This window comes from Rhynchophorus ferrugineus, unplaced genomic scaffold, assembly GCF_030347505.1.
Source record: "Rhynchophorus ferrugineus isolate W39M unplaced genomic scaffold, kcgeb_rfMv2 rfM1, whole genome shotgun sequence".
Classification (NCBI taxonomy): Eukaryota; Metazoa; Arthropoda; class Insecta; order Coleoptera; family Curculionidae; genus Rhynchophorus; species Rhynchophorus ferrugineus.
Genome location: NW_027472580.1, coordinates 1705936 through 1727420, shown reverse-complemented (window position 1 = coordinate 1727420; position 21485 = coordinate 1705936). Strand labels below are relative to the sequence as shown.

The 21485-nt window shown below is 32.4% G+C and overlaps 1 protein-coding gene across 1 annotated transcript in view; it reads left to right on the top strand.

The window, feature by feature from the left end:
- Positions 1–19540, top strand: part of singed (fascin domain-containing protein singed) — an 87244-nt gene extending 67704 nt beyond the window's left edge. Inside the window, exons 6-8 of the mRNA XM_076401226.1 lie at positions 12395–12551; positions 14367–14668; positions 18460–19540. Coding sequence (XP_076257341.1) covers positions 12395–12551; positions 14367–14668; positions 18460–18662 — 662 coding nt within the window. The 3' untranslated portion in view covers positions 18663–19540. The remainder of the gene's footprint in view (positions 1–12394; positions 12552–14366; positions 14669–18459) is intronic.
- Positions 19541–21485: the final 1945 nt, after the last annotated feature.

The following is a 21485-nucleotide window of genomic DNA, read 5'->3' as shown; positions in this document are numbered from 1 at the left end:
GGTCGTGTTTGTTATTATTAATTCGATTTCGGCACCACACCCTCGCAGACAGACGTCCTTGAAGCCCGGCACTTCGGCCGCCCGAGCCTAAACGGTTTTCGAAGGGTCTTATCGAAACGCGCTCGGTCACGTCCGGCCCACGCTTCCTGGGAATAATGACTCACTTAGGGTTAACGAATTAAGAGGGGTGAATAAAATAACGATAAATTATAGCGTTTGAATATATTAGGTGTTAGAATATTAATAACTTACGCGCATAGATCATTTATAGTTAGTCTAGCTACACTTTTTCTCTCAGTCACTATCATTATCAAAATTGATTAAAGCTTACATTTTTATAGTATTATGAATGTTTGTCTATTATTTTCTTTATAATAATCATCTTGCTATTGTAAAGTTCTGTCTCTACTCTACATTGCTGATATCCTAACGACAAAAGAAACACTACTTGGAACATTTGCCGACCACACGGTTATCATGGCAAAAGATATGTAAGAATGTTCGTCGGGTCGGTCGGTCGGTCGAAATGTGTGGCTGCCGCTGCGATTATTTGTTAGAACACTCACTACTATTTTTGGAAGGAACCTTTGTAGTTGTTGATGGTGAATTGGTGGTGGCCTAAAGGGTCGTGGCGGTCGCCACAGATATATCTCTAAGTAAGGCTGTAGAAAAACCCAAATAGCAATTTGCAAGTGAAGCGCCGCTCAAACAGATCTCGATTCATATGTGGGTATGGTAGTAATCATAAGGAGCAGAATCTAGAGAATACGGCGAGTGGGATATAACTTCCTATTTTCATTTCTAAAGTATGTATTCCCCGATTTTGCCACATGTGTTCGAGCATTGTAATGTTTAAAGATAACATTGTTGTGTCTTTGCTCATATTCTGATCGTTTTTGCGCAGTGTTCGACAGGTACACACACATCAATGGTAGTCCAAAGCAGTCCCCATTGCTGGTTTCATGGAGTAATACCTTTAACCCTTCGTCTGTTTTGGCTGTCCTGAACGCTTTTCGATCGATCTTCGGTGTGAAGGTCACCACTTTTAAAACGCCTAAACCAGTATTCATATGGTGAAAATGATGGAGCATGGCTGCCATAAGTTTTTTCTTTAAATTGAACTAAAAAATAAAACATCCATCAAATATGATTTACTCGGCACATTGAGTAATTTTCAAGGTAATTTTTTTTTGTTTATACTTCGACGAAATGATCATTGAATACTGAATACTGAACATACTGAAAAGTGAAGCCAGTAAAGAATAGAAACGATTAGTGTTAAACCCTTTAAAGTGAATTTATAAGCCTGTTATAACAGTTTCATCTGGCTCCATGTAACGTTTATAGGAAATTTTAGATATAATTAAAGGTATTTAAATTACTAAAAACATCAGAATGATTTTCACAGTAATGAATGGTGGTGAATAATAGTTTTGTTGCCCTTGGTGTTCTGCAGTTTCGAATATTTTTACAATTCACGAAACTATGAGTTATTTTTTTTATATTGGCTTTAGTTTTTCTTCAGTATATAATTTTAAATAAAAAAATAAATACACCGAAATTATGAGAATTAAAGCCATTTAAGTTCCTTTATGAATATATTCGATAATTGTCGACATAAACATCTGTAAAGATATCCAGCAACAAGAAAACAAAACTATATAAAACAAGAATACAAAAATTTTAAGTCGTGCGGAATCATCTGAGCGCTCGTATTGAATGTTTATAAGCGCACAGATAAGGCCGTATCCAACGCCATATGGATTCTTAATTGTTTTTTGTTACGACCAACTCAATATTGTCTATTTTGTTTAGTTTATTTAATCGCTCTCGTAACAATTTGTTCACTGTTTACGATGGGATCGTGAAGTGGCGATAATAACAGCCAGCTTGTTCGATATGCCATGATAATTTCTCTATATCTGTAAATATGTATTCGGTAAACGTATTGTTGCAGTTTTAATAGACTGTGCTGAATCGGTGTTTTCCTTTTGTTATTACGATTTTCCACTTTCTATCGTGGAGAAACTATCTCGTTGGGCGTGACCAGTGGATTTTTGTTATTTTACAAGTATTTTATGGTTGATTATTGACGACAAACGACAAAAAACTCATTTATGTAGATTGGTAATCATTAAATTTACTTAATTATCTTGTTATTGTCAATTATCTTGTATTATCTATATCTTGTATAATATTATCTTATATTTGTCAAAATTTTTTTATTTTTATTATACAATTCTAGTTATATATATATATATATATATATATATATATATATATATATATATATATATATATATATATATTAATTTATTACTTGTTACTGCTAAATTATATATACTACGAAACATGTAACAACGACCCTAAAAAGTCCAAGAGTCTGACGAGTCCTTAATTAATAAAAATAAATAACACCAATTGATACATTATCCGGGATCACTTTTCTCTTTTTTTTAATGTTGTCTGTGGTCTAAATTGATGATTGAGAACAAAGAACTGAAAAGCCAGTTTGATAGCGCAGTGGTCAAGGCGAGAGGGTAAGGCGACCCTGGCGACAAGCTTATGTCGACGATCGTGCGTCGGAATCCTCGTTAATAAATGAAAAAAATATAGGAAAAATAGAATTGAGAGGAATAAAATTGTACATGTGAAAAATTGTTCGGAAATAATTTTTAGTATATGTTAACTCTAACTATCTTTAAACGATAACGAAAGAAATTTACTTTTAAATGAAATTCAGCATCAAGACTGTATATATATCATACAGTAAATTTTTTGTATAATTTTATTAAGGTCTGATAAACTTCTTGAGGATTGTTCTCAGTTCATAAAAAAGCCGATTAACCAATAACGCCAAAAACCATAAAATTCAAAAGGTTTGTCGAACAGAACAATGATTTAGAAAATATATTCGCCCTGTTTGTAAATATTGTCACTAAGTCTTAAATTATTTAATTAATCCTGCCCTTCTTAATATACTACTACAGGTCTTTCCATAAATATAATCTGAACGATATTTGTTTAGTATAGCGTTATGGAAGTACCTCAGTACTACTTACCATTTATAGATTGGTATCATACATTATTACTGGAAGTATTCCCATCGGATTTCAATAAAACCCCATAAAAACCATATGCCTTTGTAATTCTTTTTTATGACCACTGCTTACGTTTTGTTTTATTTTACTGAATGTATTTTATGTAATGTCGAAAGAAGACATTTTTAAAAGGACAGGAAGTTGTTTCTGCAAAAAGAAACTAACGTTCAAAATCATTAAAATTTCCGTAAGTTTAACCTAATTCTTTAACAGTTAAAATCTTCAATTAACCGCTGATATAGTTAGATTCGTATTCCTGTTTTGTAGTACTATAAGGATGTATTCAGAATAATAAACAATATGGTGATGTTTAATCGTGAATAGAAACTAGTTGTTATTTTGCTAACAATTCTCTCTATTGTATTTTGGATAAGTTCTACTCGTTCACATAAAAAGATCACGCGTGTTTCATTTAAATACTCTATTGTTTAACGGTATCTTATAATAGCTTGTTATCTTGGTCGGATATTCTATTGTATTAACTCAATTAATCCATGAACTGTCTGCCTCAGCGATAATAGTTTGCAATAGTAAACAAGAATGTCGTGTATTACTGTGCGTATATACATAGAGAGTGCATATATAAGTTTTATTACTATATGAAACGGCAGTATTGTCTGTATAATCCTCCCAACAGATTGTCGCTTAGACACTGAAGACATCAGTACTTGGGAAATCATTTTATACATGCTGTACTGGAAATGTAATGGAAATTTGGATGAAACAGAACAATTTACAACATTATCAAAGATCAACTGGCGAACTAAGGTACAAGCAATATTCATAAATAATTGAACTACAGAAATGAGTTGTCAAGTTGGAATAACGACCACGTGCAAAACCAACATAGGTTACATTTATTTATTTATATATTATAGACCCATTGGTCTCCTGGACTATTTAGATATTCACAGGTATACAATATACAACACATTTAAATGAGTTAAAGTATACAATGTTTTACAAGTATAAATTGCAAAGAACTACATATATAAATACATGGTCATAATATAAAGTCTAGAGTTAAATAGATAGGATAACGAGTACATATTGCAAGATGACAACATATAACCCATGACAGTGATAAGGATACAAAAGATACAAAAAACTGTAAACAAACATGCATGATATTACATAGATGCACACTATTATATTTCTAGTATTAGTTCTGTTACGGTTGGAAAATTAATCAACTTGTACAGGTTCTCCAGCCTATAACATCGTCCATCGTCTCTCCCAGGTTTTCCAACAGTATCAGCGAGTTGTATAGTGGGCTTTCAGTTAGTATGCACTTGATAGACAGTGAGAAACTATTAATGAGAAACTGATGGGTCAGTTTGCAGTGACCAATTCTGAGACGTGAGAATAAACTTAATAAGTTGCGTCTGCTGATGTTAGTGGTGTTAAGGCCCTGATTATAGTATTTTTTCACCTCCCAAAGCTTGTTGTTTTCTGTTAGATTCCATCTGAGTTGGTCTAGATGTCTAAAGATCCCAGTAGAGTGGTGTTTTCTATCTCTACTCCAGAAGAGGAAGTTTTCTGTAAGTACGGATAAGTTTCTCCTAACGGGTGTGGAGGTAGATATGGTTGGAGGCATTTTAAGGAACTCATTGAATCGGTGGCGATGACTAATCGTTTGTCTTGCACATCTTATATTGAGATCAGGGCCCTATACATGTAATATATATGTATGTAACACTTTTACAACATAGGTTATAAGTCTGAAACATCGATATTGAAAATTCATTTTCACAATTCGTAAAAGTTGCTTCAACATAAGTTATTCCATCATAATTTGTTTAACATCTTCCAGTATTCGTCAAGTTATAACTATACTTAATAGGACTTCCGAAAAAACACTGGTTTATAATATTTGATACGATGTATTTTAAGATAATATTATATCGTATATAGAAAGTTGTAATATAATTGGTCGGTATATAGTTAAGGAACTACTCTTTAATCAATCACTTTATAGAAAATAACCCAAAGAATCACAAGACAAGCCGGTAGTGAATGGCGTTATATTTTTCGATATTATTCGTTCAATAACCTCGATGACTCGTTACATGTCCAGCCTATCGCCTGTGTGTATATTAAAGCAAATAACTATGTTAACGCAAATTGGAACCGGTACTTTAAATGACGGCAATTTCTCAAAAAAGTGTGATATTGGTTTTAAGTTGTACTATGTACTAAATACCATATAAATGAGTGAAACTATAAAAGAGGTCGATTGAAAAGTCATAGTAAAACTAATTTTTTTGGCAAATTTAGTTTTTTTATTCAACATAGTTCCCTTCAAGGGTGATACACTGATTATGGCGATCCTCCAACTTTTCAATACCATTTTTGTAGTAAGATTTGTCCTTTGCTTCAAAATAGGCCTCAGTTTCGGCGATCACCTCTTCATTCGACGAAAATTTCTTCCCAGCGAGCATTCTTTTGAGACCTGAGAATAGGAAATAGTTGCTGGGGGCCAGATCTGATGAATACGATGGATGAGGAAGCAATTCGAAGCCCAATTCATGGATTTTTGCCATCGTTTTCACTCACTTATGACACGGTGTACTATCTTGGTGAAGCAGCAGTTTCTTTTTCTTCAAATGCTATTATATTGTCCTTCAAACGGTCCAATAACACTATCGCTGTTGATGGTCCTTCCTTTTTCAAGGTAGTGAATGAGAATTATTCTATGCGCATCCCAAAATACTGACGCCATAAACTTGCCAGCCGACTGTTGCGTTTTCTCACACTTTGGAGCAGGTTCATCATTCAGTCCATTCGGATGACTGTCGATTGGACTTGATGGAGTGAAATGATGGAGCCATGTTTCATCCATTGTCACATATCGATGCAAAAACTTGGGTTTATTACGCTTGATCATCTTCAAACACTGCTCCAAATCATCAACTCGTCGTTGTTTTTGGTCAAGAGTGAGCTCGCGCGGCACCAACTTTGCACAGTGTTTTCTCATACCCAAATATTCGTGAATGATATGATGTACACGTTCAGTTATCTTTAGAGTGTCTGCTATTTCATTTAATTTCAATTTACGGCCATTCAAAATCATTTTGTGGATTTTTTAAATGTTTTCGTCGGTAACAATGTCATTAGGGAGCGTTGACCGTGTTCGTTGCTCATTTCACCACGTCTAAACTTAGCATACCAATCCTTGATAGTTGATTTTCCTGGAGCATCCTTTTTATCCATTATTATCAGAATAACAAAAGTTGCTTCACTCAAAATGCTATAATTCACAAGCTAATGATCCGACAGCTGTCAAATTTATACACGCATTTTTGAGGGTTAGGGCTAACTAAAAGACGTATGGATTTAATTCTAGTACTTTTTAATTGATCTGTTACTAAATAGTTAAAAGAAAGAAACTATTGGAATTGATAATTATTCAGCGGCAATGAAATTATTTTCCATAAATTATTGGAAATTGTACTGTCCGAAGTAAAATATCAATCATTTACAATTATAACTGTAAAATCAACGGATGTCCCATCCACATGCTATTTAATGAATTATTAGATCTGACTAATAATTTATTTTTATTAGCCCACATTTTTGTACACGATTATTGTTATTGATACTGACTTATCTATAAACTTGAACATATTACTTTTTTAAACCATTAAAGATTATTTTGTTACAAAAATGTAGTTGCCTAAACTATTTTTTTATAATTTAAATATATTTTAAAGTCTCCTTTTACCAACTATGGGTTTATCTTGACTGGACCTAAAGTTTAACGTGGGCTCCGAACCACAGTCCTCAGCATTAAGTCTACCGACTGACTAGTGACCAACTTAGAAATCATCCCAGAAGATATCCGGTCTTATCCATCATTTTTCTTGTCAGATTTTACACTCTTGCCTAGAACAATCACACATTAAATAATCATAAACATAAATTTACGACCATGCCCCAGCAGGATTCGAACTCGCGGCTATCGCAACAGTAGAAGGACCGTCTTATCGCCTTTACCACTGCGCCACCAAGCCGGCTAAACTATATTTTGAATTGGCCTTCTCAATAGGCTTGTAAATAAATATCGATATATATATATATATATATATATATATATATATATATATATATATATATATATATATATATATATACATATATCTTCGAAATAAAGTTCAATAAAATTCAAGGCATTTGGCCGTTGGAGTAATAATGTAAGTTAATACGATCTATCGATATATCTATGTTTTTAATACTAACATCCTTTCATATCCCCCGAATTGATAAATTCGACTTTTGATGGATTTCCTCTGATCCCATTTGGCCATATGGAAAAAAATTATAAAAAATTACATTGTCATCTCAACAAGTCTTATTGTCTTCTACTCTACCAGTCTGAATATTGCCTGTTGGATAGTTCTGATATTGACATGAATGAGAAATATTATTCTATAATTTCAGATAGTTGTTTGTTCAATAATATTTACTCCAAGTGTCACCTTATGAGCGTCACTAACAATGATACTATAGGACGTTACTCGTAGAGTTGTTTTTCGTGAATTATTATACAAAAAGTGCTACCTATATATTGAGCCTAATAGTAAGTAAAGATGACATCTTTTATAGTTTATCACTGAAAAATTACTTATATTAATTACGTTTATATACTATTTTAGGAGTTAATTCTTTTTTTGAGAGTCACAGTTTTCAATGGACAACATAAATTGTATACAAGATAACTAATATAAAATGTTTCAAAGAAAAGTGTTAAACTTTTTATGAAACTTTTGTTCTGGGATATTTTTCTCAAACTTTCGATAAATTTGGCATGAGGGTTTACAGCAGAAAATTAAAAATGCCCATCCTTTACCAATATTCAAACGTTTTGTCAACGCACGCTGACAGATGTTCCTCTAGAGCGCCAGTAATTTCTTCGGATCATGCTATATTATGTGGATACGTGTTATTATTACTTAATTGCTCTGGTGGGCCAATAATTCGACCATAAAATAGACATAGTGCGCGATACGTTTCTATAAAATTTTTCGGCATTCAAAATATTATGTCCTTGCATGTATTTTTATCAGCAATATCGTTTGGTGAAAATGCGAACAACTGTTACTTAACACATAATATAAATATAAATGATATAAATTTCACATTTTTGTACATAAAATAATGGTTTTCTCGTTAGTGTTATTGAATTACTCAGTGTATACAGACGCTAATCATGGAATATTCATAATTACATTTTCGATTTGAACCAAAACACTTTTGGAATGCTGATTGGTGGCTTATGGTGATGTTGATCCGTAATATCCTAATTATCAATTTTGATTTTGATGATTTGAAAGTGGTGATTTTGGTGTCAATGACAATGAACGAGTCTGAGGATCAAACAAGTTCAAAAACGTTGAATTGCAGGATTTATTTGACGAAAATCCAAGTCTAGCTCTCAAATAACTTTCAGACAGCTTAGAAGATAGCGAATCAATTGTTTCCATAGGTTTACATGAATACATACAACATTCTAGAGGAGGAGGAGGAGGTTTACATACAATATTCTAGAGGAGGGAAAATAGCGAAAAACTTGTTTTTTGTCAATTTCTGTCCTAATATCAAGGAAAAAAAAGCATGGGTTATTTCACGAGAACCATGGTCATACAGCACAGAGTGGAAGCAGTAAGATATAATGTATTATGAGCTGCTAAACTCGAATTAAACTGTTAATGTAGATGTCTACCGACGTCTAATTAATTTAATTTATTTATCCTCTTAAAAATACTATAATACATAATATTATAACTCTAAGTATTTTTCTAGTTTTTAATTTATTGTTCAATTTCTAAATGCTTGAAAATTATTCGAGATTACATAATAGTACTCTAGCGAATTTCAGTTATTACTTATCATTAAATTCAATTAATCCCATAGTATCAATTTAAGTCCATCTTCATCTACTGAAACACATACATGGTGCACTATAAAAAGGGCTGTAAATTATCAAAGTTATACATTAGTCGGTGGCATTCTTACATCGTATATCAGTTACAGCCCATTTAAGATTTTTTGTTGGGGTTATCAGCCTAGAGGCGATTAAATTTTTTCCGTAAGCGGTAGACATTTTTTTCTATCTTAAAGCGGATAATCTAAATTTATTTCTAGAAGTACGGCTATAGTCAGATGTGAATTAATTATGACCGTTTAGGGTAACCTGATATGGCTCGGTGAATGGAGGTAAAACGAAATGAAACAGCGGTGTTTACATTATGTGACCGTTATTTATTGAAGTAATACAAAAATGTGGAAAATACAAAATAGATAAAACAGATGGCGGCGGTGTTACCTGGTGACGAGGCATGGGCAGTCGATGGTGGCACGTCTAAACCAGACGATGGTTGGTAACTGAATGAATGGAAATATCCTTCAATAACATCCCAGATAAACGTCTCGGGGTTGCCAGCTATTCGTTATCAGTTTCTAGTTGGCGCTGCTGGTACCCCACCCGTCTTCAACATCTGGGATTATATTTCGGTATTTTGTTGACCGTTATTCCGCTATGTAAAATTCGACATGCCTCAAGGTCGCTACAACCATATTCATAATAAACTAACATTAAAATTATACAGTAGCTGTAATATTTTTAATCCGCGTATAAAAAATTGAAATAATATATGCAGAAAATAACATATGTTTTGTTTGTAAGCCTAGGGCGAATTTATGGAGGTGTGAGAGATCGTAAAACAAGCTATAATTTATTGTGGCCATAATTAATTTCGGTAGCATTGTTCGTTTAATATATTTGACATTGACTTTGAATATAACATGGTGAAATTGTTACAATAACCAACCTGCATAATGTTTGGTTAGTAAGACTGCAATTTTAATTTTGTTATTGCTTAAATATTGTTTACATTGTATCGTGTTATCGTCTATAAATATATAGAATGTAGAACATGTAGAAACCACTTCATTAAGTGATCCCCTGTGTAAAATATTATCTTGATTAGTTAGTCCTATTCTAAATGCTTTTATAAAGTCCATATATGTCCTATACCTAGATCGTATGGTGTTAAACGTTTTGGTCTAAGCACTTCACTATCACGTCGCACATTTATCCGATTAGCGAGTAAATTGGGGTGCACTAACACTCTTTTAGAGTACCTCTAATGTACAAGAACATTTTGTATTGCACTCGTTATGGGTTCAAGAGGAATATCGTGTTGTATAACTTCAATAGAGGCATAGTATGGAGCATCGACAATGGCACGCAACACTTTGTTGTAAAACTATTGTATAATGGCTATATTACACTTCCTAGCAGTACCCCATAGTTTAATTCCATGTGACCAAATAGGTTTAAGTATTGATTCGTTAAAAAATATCTTTTTAACTAATAACTTGGATTTGTGCCCGACAAGCCAATATATTTGATATAATTTAAGTTCCAAGTTGTTTTCGTTTAGTAAGTACCTGCTTCTTCCAAGTTAGGCGTCGGCCCAGGTGCATACCGAGAGATTTAGCATCCTCGGCTTGACAGGAAGTTGTCTCCAGTTGTTGTTGACAGGCTTGTTTCATTTGCTTTGATACACAATGTCTTCAGCTACAGTATTTGATTAAGGTATATTTGGAGGTTCTTCAATGCTGTTATTGGATCATCATAAAATATTAAGTAAGGCTGTGTCCTAAGCATATGTTGTCTCAGTAGTGATTGTTGTGGCTGGTAGATCAGCTGTATATAGGAGGTACAGTTCACTGCCTCGTGAATCTCCTGTATATATTGGATGTAATTCAGTTAGTTTATCGTATTATTTTATTTTGTGCTTGTTTTTCTTTAGTCTGAAATCCTATAAATACACAAATAATAAATAAAAAATAAAAGAATGGTATTACATAATCTTTGAGGTTGTTAAAATAATTATATGGGACTTCTACAAAGGTTGTCAATCTACCAATAAAACATGGACTAAATGGTCAAAGATGGAATATTTGTAGAATTAAAAATATAAACATTTATATAACCGAGTTTCCATTTTGCATCGCCATTTTTGAAACGAATTATTGTAGGCGGTGAAAAGTGGATAACGTGCAATAATGTGGGAAAAAATCATAGTTAAAACGCGGGGTAGCTTCACAATGAATTGAAAGCCTTCAGAGGCGTGAGTTAAGTATTTGATGTGATTAGAAATTAATTATTCATCATGAATTGCTTGAACCTGACCAACTGAAAAGAACGACCAATGAACTATTTGAGATCATGGCATCATGACAAAGCTAGTTTTGATGCATTTACTGTATAGTTTGGATCTTGATTATGTGATAAAAAGTTATGAGTTAATACATTAAAAAGTTTTTTTTTTAGTTGACGAAAAAATATTGTAATACATCTTTTAATTAACATATTGGTATTGGAGTTTATTATTTTTACAACCGTTGTTACGACCATAATCACCAAAACTACTAGGTTATTGTCAATTGTTCCTTGTTGTCGTTTTACGACCTCAAACATTACTACCGTGCTAATTGTTATTTTCAAAGAATTGGAGGTATTGGTCATTACTTATATATTAAATATAGTCTAATCTTTTATATATGAGTTTACAATTGCAAAAATTATTAGTTGCAAAGGTGTATATTATACTGTTACCTGAAATGATCTATTAGAACAAACCAAGAAGATAAATAATACTTACAAAGTGAATGGAAGATACTGAATTCCGAATAATTATATAACTCCAATAAAAAGTACAATTTTAATTTGTGAATTAGTAATTAAAAATAATTGTGACGAAAAAATTGAAAAACGATTTTTTAAATTTGTACTAAATATATTCAATAAACTTTAATTAAGAAATGTTAGTCGAATATTTAATTAATATTTCAGTGTAATAAATCTGAACGTATCTGCTTTATTGTATTTTTCAAATTACCTTATTATTTCCAAACTTTTGAATGGTAGCGTTTATCAATAATTATTGTTTGGGATTTGAATAAATTATGAATAATCTATGAATAAATTCGCTTTGAGAAATACGAGCAAAGCTGGACTTATATTGAATAATTTAAAGGTTATCATTAAAACTCATGTTACGGTTGTTTCAGCTAAATTCGTTGAATTCGTGTGACATTTATTGTATTATTCTCATTCCCACGTATGTTGTCCTGTCAAGGACATTGGCGAAACATAATTACCCGATATAATTTACTACGTCTCGCCAAACAGAATACTTGCATGTCTAATAAATTTCATTCATAAAACGCATACCAGCTAGTTTTCCCATTATTTCGTTTCTAACGATTAATTTTGGTTATAGGCGTCGACCTTACGGCCAATCAGGACGATATATCCAACTACGAGACGTTCCAGTTGGAATTTGATTGGAGTACCAAGAGGTGGTACATCCGTACTATGCAGGACAAGTACTGGACTTTGGAAACTGGCGGTGGCATTCAAGCATCAGGAGACAAAAGGTAATGCTATCATAATATTATTGTTTCTGTTATCAGATTTACGTGTTGATTTATAATATAAGTTTTATGTCATATTTGATAAGGTCTTTGAGGTTAAAAGTTTAAAGATTAAGAGATTCATTTACTCAGTTAGTTCGTTAGATTAGGTGATATATCATTTCATTTCTTTTCATAAAGTTATTTGATGTTAAAGATCTATTGTAATAACTATATGACTTTGTACCGAAGGAGAAGATTGAATACAAAATTATTACAGATAATTTTGACAAAAGTATGCATATGTTCCAACAAATCCATGAAAGGCCAGTTACCTAACGTGTGATTAAAAGGTTGCAATTAAAATAGAACTCTATATAATAATATCAAGGTATTTATATTATATTCTATAGAAAGCTCTATACCATCGACACCTTCTTATATTCTTGAGAGATTATTATCATCAATCTATAGCCGGCGGCGATAGAGTGCCTATGGCTTATCCAAATTAACAGTAAATCCACGTCATCTCAATTTATGGCGTCAAATTTGTTCTATGTTGCCGCATTAATTTAGTTTCGAAATATAATAAATATATAACATTCTAATATAAATACAATAATGGGACAAAAATGTTATAAAATATAATTTATTTTAATATTATAGTACATGTAATGCATATAATATAGAAAAATTATTGTGACTGTTAAACCACAGTTAAAAAAAATAGTTTGTAGGTTAGAGTAATATTTTTTGATATTTACATTTAACTCTTTTTAAATTTTTTCTAAACTACCTATGGTATCAATAATTCTACATCTAAGTAAAGTATTTTATTTCCATTAGAGAACCTTTTTATGTTTAGTTCTTGGTTTAGTTTTATGTTTAGTCTGTTTGGTTCTGATATCACTGTATTTCTCCCTAGTTTCTTCTATTACTACCTGTATATTTTTCTTGACAAAATTAGATTTAATCACTGCATTCTCCCCAAAAGTAATTAGTATTTAGTCTTCGAAGAGCATTATTTCTTTTATCAACTGAAAACGGGTGTCTTGAAGCTGTAATTTGAATATTAGGAAAAATTAAACCGCCTGGAGCAATATCTGGTAAATTCGAGAGTTGTTTGATTGTATTTACTACCAGTTAGCCAGAAATTCGTTTACAATATTTTTTTCTTGGCGAATGAAGAGTTTTCTTTTCATAAACCTTATAGCTTTTCGACGAAAGTGTTCTTTTAAATGTTCTCAATCTTAAATAGCGTTTTTTTAAATATATTTTAAAGTCTTCTTTTTACCAATAATGTTTTATATCGACTGGACCTACTGTTTAACGGCGGCTCCAAACCATAGTCCTCGGCATTAAGCTTACCGACAGGACAGTGACCAAACTTAGAGACCATCCCAGAAGATACCCGGTCTTATCCAGCCTAGTTACTGGCGTGACTGGGATGGTTATTTCTTGTCGGATTTTCCGCTGTTCCCTACACATTATAATTACAAACATAACGTACATCCTTGCTCAGCAGGATTCGAACTCTCGACTAATAGCGGCGTTTAGTTACCGGTAGCGGGTTTTTTTCTTCGTTTTAGCGATATTAACTTTAGTTGAATATGTTTAAAGTCACTGTTGTGCCAACTTAAATTAAAAATAAATAAAAATGTTTAGAATTTTTCACCGTGCTTTGTAACAAAATATGTATTACTGTTATATTATTTTTAGACAATTTCTTTTTCATTGTGGTTAAGAATGATTGAAAAAAGAGGCATATTAAAAATGTATTTTTACACATTTATACTAACTTTTGTTCTTTTAAAATAATCTATGTGTATATATTTTAAGGTCATCCAATGCTCTTTTCGATCTGGTGTGGCAGAACGATGGATCTGTTACATTCCGTGCCAACAATGGCCGTTACGTGATTACCAAACGAAGCGGACACCTCTTTGCCACGAGCGACGTCATAGACGATGACACTTGCAAGTACTACTTCTACTTAGTTAATCGGCCCATCTTGGTGTTGAAGTGCGAACAAGGATTTGTCGGTTACAAAGCCGCGGGCAATCCCAAATTGGAATGTAACAAGGCTACCTACGAGACTATTAAAGTGGAGAGAGAAGACAAGGGAGTCGTACGTTTTAAAGGTAATAATAGTTATAATTATGGTCCTTTAACACTTAATGTCATTATCACTATTTTGACATTTGTTATTTCATTTAGGTATATAATAACTCTCACGAGACATCAGTAGAACCAGGTTTCTTTTCATAATAATTATATTTTTAAAAGTATTGCTACAAAAATAAAAGAGACCTTTTATGTTCACAAAACGTTGCAATTAAAATAAAATAAATTAATTTTGTGATCTAAATATTTTTCCTAGAATATTGCGTAATGAAACAGTGGTGTTTGCATCATGTGACCGTTATTTATTGGCTATATAAAAAAATGTGAAAAATACAATTAGATAAAACGGATGGCAGTGGTGTTACCTGGAGACGAGGCTTGGGCAGTCGATGGTGGCACGTCTAAACCAAACGATGGTTGAGCACTGAATGAATCGAAATACCCTTCAATAACATCCCAGATAAACGTCTAGGTGTTGCCGCCATCTATTCGTTATCGGGTTTCAGTTGGCGCTGCTGGCACCCCGCCCGTGTTCAACATCTGGGATTATATTTCTGGGTATTTTGTAGACCCTTATTCCACGATGTAAAATTCGACATGCCTCAAGGTCGCTACATTTTCAATAATAAATAAGCGTGTCAGAGTAAACGTTTCGGCGATCACCACATTCGATGAAAATTTCTTCCCAGCGATCATTCTTTTGAGATTTGAGAACAGGAAATAGTCGCTGGGTGCCAGTTCTGGAGAATACGGAGGAAGCAATTCAAAACCGAATTCATGGATTTTTGCCATCGTTTTCACTGCCTTGTGACATTGTGCATTGTCTTGGTGAAGCAGTACCTTATTTTTCTTCAAATTCGGCCGTTTTCGACGATTTTGTTCTTCACACAGTCCAATAACGCTATGTAATAGTCGCTGTTGATGATCGTTTCTTTTTCCAGGTAGTCAGTGAAAATTATTCCATGCGCATACCAAAATACAGATGCCATAAACTTGCCAGCTGACTGTTGCGTTTTCCCACGCTTTGGAGCGAGTTCATCGTGTGCAGTCCACTTGGATGACTGTCGTTTGCACTTCGGAGTGAAATGATTGAGCCATGTTTCATCCATTGTCACATCTCGTCGCAAAAACTCGGTTATATTACGCTTGATAATCTTCAAACACTGCTCCGAATCATCAACTCGTAGTTGTCTTTGATCAAAAGTGAGCTCGCGCGGCACACGTACACGTTCAGTTGATATCTCTAGAGTGTCTGCCATTTCATTCAATTTCAATTTACGGTCATTCAAAATCATTTTGTAGATTTTTTAAATGTTTTCGTCGATAAAAACCTCTTTTTGACGTCCATTGCGTTCACCGTCTTCGGTACTCATTTCACCACGTCTAAACTTAGCATATCAATCTTTGATGGTTGATTTTCCTGGGGCAGTGTTCGGCATCAAGGTAACTTTCTGCTTCAGCTGTATTTTTTCCCTTCAAAAAAGCAATATTTTATCAACACGCGAAATTCCTTTTTATCCATTTTTTTTTCACAACAACAAAAGTTGCTTTAATCAAAATGCTGAAATTCACAAGTTAATGATCTGACAGCTGTTAAATTTATACAGGCATCTTTCAGGGTTAGTGCTAACTAAAAAACATAGGGATTTAATTCTATTAGCGCCATCTATGTATTAGGCCGAGGAATTTTCAATTGACTTGTTTGTATTATTCACTTGATAGTTTTGTCCAATTGACGTTGTATGTATGTATTTACATCAATATACAAACAAGATGAGTGTAGTTCATATATTAGTTCTATAAATTAGTTTTAAAGGATTGAAGCTTTGAAGCTTTATTGTAAAAAATTGGTACAATGTATATATTCAATAGCGATCTTCATTGATAATTTGATCGAATAATGCTTTCAAATCCTTGTCTTCAAATTGTTTTGGCTGCCCACAACGTTCTTTAAGCGTTATGTAGCATTGGATGTCTAAAACTTCCCGCAAATTCGATATATAAATTGAGACCTTCTCATCGCATCGAAGAGAATTTCTTTACACTGAAAGGTGAAGTCTATCAGTAAGGCTTCAACATGAAGTTGGATATTCAATGCCATTTAATAAACAGTAAGATCATCTGTTGTGAATTCTTTAAATTTAATTTACAGGTCTGATACACCAGTATATGTTTTCCAAGTTACAATTAAATTATATTATTAAGCTAAAATTGAGATTAAACACTTATGCGCTGTACAAATTCCTGTGGTTTGGTGCACTTCAATCTTCTAATTTACTTCGTGTCGTCCGGTAAGCATCTATATGATGCTACGATTTAATAATCTAATTTTATGTTTTAAGGCGAAATCTTGGATAACTTCATAAGTCCATTTGATTTCAAGGTCATCGTGTATTTATTTTATTATGTAGCAATAAACATTGGTAATTAATCGAAGAATTTTGTTTTGCCATCGTTGGATTGCAAGCTAGGGGCAACTTCCGACTAACGAGTACAGTTCTTTGATTTCGAGTCTGTCCAACGTGCTGTTTTTGTAGTATATGAGAATATTTTGTGAATGTTATTTAAGGGTGTGTCGAATTCACATTGATGTCGAACATTTTTCTAAATCGCTAGTATTTAGAAGAAAAGTCCTAACAATTTCTGATTTTGTGTGTTACACGTCTTCCTATATTTTGGCTTTAGTTAGCAATGCTTATTTTGTTTACAATGCCAAATGCACCATCCTTAATTTGTTGAAACCACTATTCTTCGTTTTTCTTTTTTCAAATTTAATTTGTCTTTTTTTAAATCTTTTGTAGTGGATCAATATTTTTCAGAATTTTGTGTTGTATTCTCTTGATTCTCTTCTCTATTTGCAGTATCCTCTTTTGTTTGGTGTTAGTTCCCTCCGTAACTACTTCTTGTTATATTGGCTTTTTACTGTCATATTGTTATTTTTATTTGTGTCTTTCTCTTCTTTATTTTGTTCCTTTCCACCCTCTTTAAATTGCCCCCTTTATCCATATTTAATTATAGTATATTTCTTGCCTCTTTGTCCTTTGGATTTTAAGAGATATTGCGTAATTTTATAATTTGTCTGTTTTTTTTAAACTAAATATCTCTGAATTTTTAAAGTACCTTTAATATTTTTATTAATTTCTATTATTTTTATTTTCGTAGTTTCTTCTAATTAAAGACATAAATAATTGGTGATATCTTCTTTTGTTAAACAGGGACTATTTATTTGTGCACTTGATATTTTAATGGACTGAAGTGCCAAAATTACTATTTGTGGTTAGAGTATCACATACCACTTAAACCTATTTCCTCTGGAGTTCCACAGGACAGTGTCCAGGGGACAATTAATATATGTGATCTATACTGGTGATATGTCAACACTAAAAAAGGCAACAAAGTATAGTAAGATCTACAAATAGATAGGAGATTGGAAAATACAGCTTAATAGCTATGGCAAAGAGATAGAACCTTAGTTATATTACTTGAGGCATGCACAATTGCTCAAATACAATCGTAATACCTCAGCATCCATCTCGATGGTAGACTAAATTGGGAACTACATGTTAGGCAAAAGGCAGAGTACATTCAAAATTAAACAATTGTACTGGTTAGTTAGAATATACTTTCAACTTAACATAAGATCGAAGAGATTGATTGATAAGTCCATAATAAAGCCTATTTGAACTTAAAGTGTGTAAATGTAGATTATGTAATCACACCCAAGTGGGAGCAATACTGCTCCAGTGTTACTCTATTATTTTTTTGTATTTAAAGGCACAATAATGATATTTTCTTTCTTTTTTTTTAGGTCAGAACAATAAATTCTGGCACGTGGATAGCGAGAACGTCATGGTCGACTCGGACACCCCAGTAGATTTCTACCTAGAGCTTCGCGAACCCACACGGCTGTGCATTAAAACCACCTCAGGAAATTATCTAACTGCCGGTAAAAACGGATGCTTCAGACTCGGCGACACCTCAATAGAGAACGCCACCCAGTGGGAGTACTAAATCGTTTCTGTTGTCGAAGTCTGCCAATTTTCTATCGAGGTTCGATCAGGAACCCTTAAACTTAATCAGGAAGAAAATATCCATACGCGTATCTTCTCAATCCGTTCGTTCTTCAATTGCTAAAGTTCTGTCCCACTTATTTCGTATTTTTCTAGACTGTTTTATTATGTTTTATGTGATATTCGATGTGTGTCAGATAGGGTAGGATTTATTTTTGATATCGCGGAAAAAATATGAGTAGTTTTTGATCCTATCTGATTTCTTTTTAAGCTATTTGTATTTCGGAACTGATTTTTTTAGAAATTGTTTTAGTATGTACGGTCCGGGTTTTATATTGATTCTTATATTTAGCAAAACCATTAAACCGATAAAACAAACAGTTTTTTACGATGCAATAAGAGTCGTCTGTCTTCGCTAATAAATTATTTATATGTTTTTTTAATGTTTTAAGTTAACAATTCAAACGTACTGAAAACACAAGCCAAATAAATGGAAAACTGCCAAAATTGCATGGCCTTAATTTCAACTCATCTGATTGTTACTTACTGAATAGTACTTACTACAGAAACTATTTTTTACGCGCGTTCTGTTCGTCTTCTGGGCGGTTCTCGTTCGAGGACGAACCGAAGATCAGATTTGTATTTTTCATAATTAAGGTATATGTATATAAGCGGTAACAAGCTTAACAGTAAACGTTATTCATTTGGAATTATATAGTTTTATGTATGCGATTATAACGCGGGCAAGGTGGGCGAGCAATATTTATGTATTAAGCGTTCGTCTTAGCTTTGCCGCGTGCTGTCATTACCAGATACGATGCATTTAATCTGAATTGGAGGGCTCAACTATATACCTTTTACATATCCCCTTAGCAAGGTATTTTGTGAGCGGGATCAATTTTTTTTTAGATATTTTTTATAGCTTTTTCATAGTAATATGCGTGGGTATGTCAGTAAACATTTTTGTATGATAACATGTAGTAATAAGTAATATAATAATGGTAAAAAAGTATATTTGTTTTATTTTGATTTGTTTTACGTGGCAACCGATGGAGCCAAGTTATATATTTTTTGAACAAATGTGAGTGGATGTCATTGAAATGTCATTGAAGCAACGTTGAATTTTCTGCACCAATATACAGAAGGTTTTGGGATTATTAGTATATTTGACTTCAAAAATCAGTGGCGTCCGACAACATGTACATTATGACCTTATCCATCAATAAAATTATTTTGTAAATGGTACCGTTTTTTGAAATTACTTAACATAGTCATCAATGTCATAAAGTTTTGGTAAATGATTATAAATATGTAATTGGGCGCTATCTTGGTAGGGTGCAAATTTATCAAATAATGGTTTATGGAAATATAATATTAACTAACAAATTTAGATAATTAAAATATTTTAAGTGTGCCTTCGCATTTTGTCGACGAAATAACATTTTTTCCAATGATTTCTAGGCTATTATATCATAATTTTACATAATATTACCTAATATAATATCATCTTTAGCTATTGCTTGCAGTTGGCTTAGGGAATTAAAAGAAGATAAAAGATCACAAATGTCATCGGCTTTCAAATAGATATAACATAGCGACGTAAGGAGTATAAAATCACATTTTTCATAATATACTACTAATGATATCTTATTAGAAAATCGAATGTTAAGTTTGTTAGTTGAAAAAATATATTTATTACTAATTTTACTATCTTCTTTTCTTCTTTCTTCTTTACTATCTTCTTTTTTTCAACATATTAAACATATCGACAAAAATAATAGCTTAAATTAAGTAAGTTATTTACATAATACGATTTATTGTATATAAACGGTATATTTGATAATGCTCAATTGGTCTAGACAATATTATTTTCAGATATAAAATAATATGGACAAGTATTATAATTCAATAAAATGTTTTTTATATACAGATAATTGACAAAATAATATAAATATCTGACATTTACTTCATACTTATTTGTAAATAAGGTATTGAGACATTATGTGCTTCTAAAATAGCTGCAATTCTTCGCGGAATAGATTAGTAAAGTGCCTGCATAGTTTCCAATGGAATATTGCATCATTCTTGTACCAACACATCCGAAAATTTCTTCAATGATGTTGGGTGTGCCAATTTACCCTTACTCGGCTGTCTAAAACATCATATATCGGTACAATTATATTAAGGTCTAAAAAATTATATTTGTTTTATTTTAATCTATCTTACCGAACAGCTAGTGGAAAACATTTAATATATAATTTTTATTGAATATCTTGAAGTACCCCAACATTTATTACAATTAGTTTTTTGAAATGTTTTTTTTAAATGTTTGGCTAAGTTTCATTGAAGCAGCGTTACGTTTTCTTTTTGAATTCGCAGGTGGTTGTGGGACTATTTGAATAGTTTTTTATTTTAAAAAAGAGAAAAATAAAATATTTTTAGCAAAAAAATTGAACCGACTTCAAAAAATAAATAAGGAATTCACTAAAAATTAAAAAATTACTCTTTCGAATAAAAAAATAATTTTGAGAAATCGACGAACATACATTAAAAAAATATACAGCCAAACATAGAACCTCCTCCTTTTTCGAAGTCGGTTAAAAATAATCCCATAAAAAGTGTCAAATCACATGGATACGACTAGAAAATATTCCAAGGAGAATTAGAGGTGTTGACGAACTTTATCAACTTTATGAACTTGATCAACCTCATTTTCGAAGAGATGCCCGGTTATAATAGGTTGTGGATGTATTTGCTTTTTGATAATAGCGTGTAACCTTCTGAACTTTCATATGTGGAAATTTTAGCAGATTAAGATGAACAT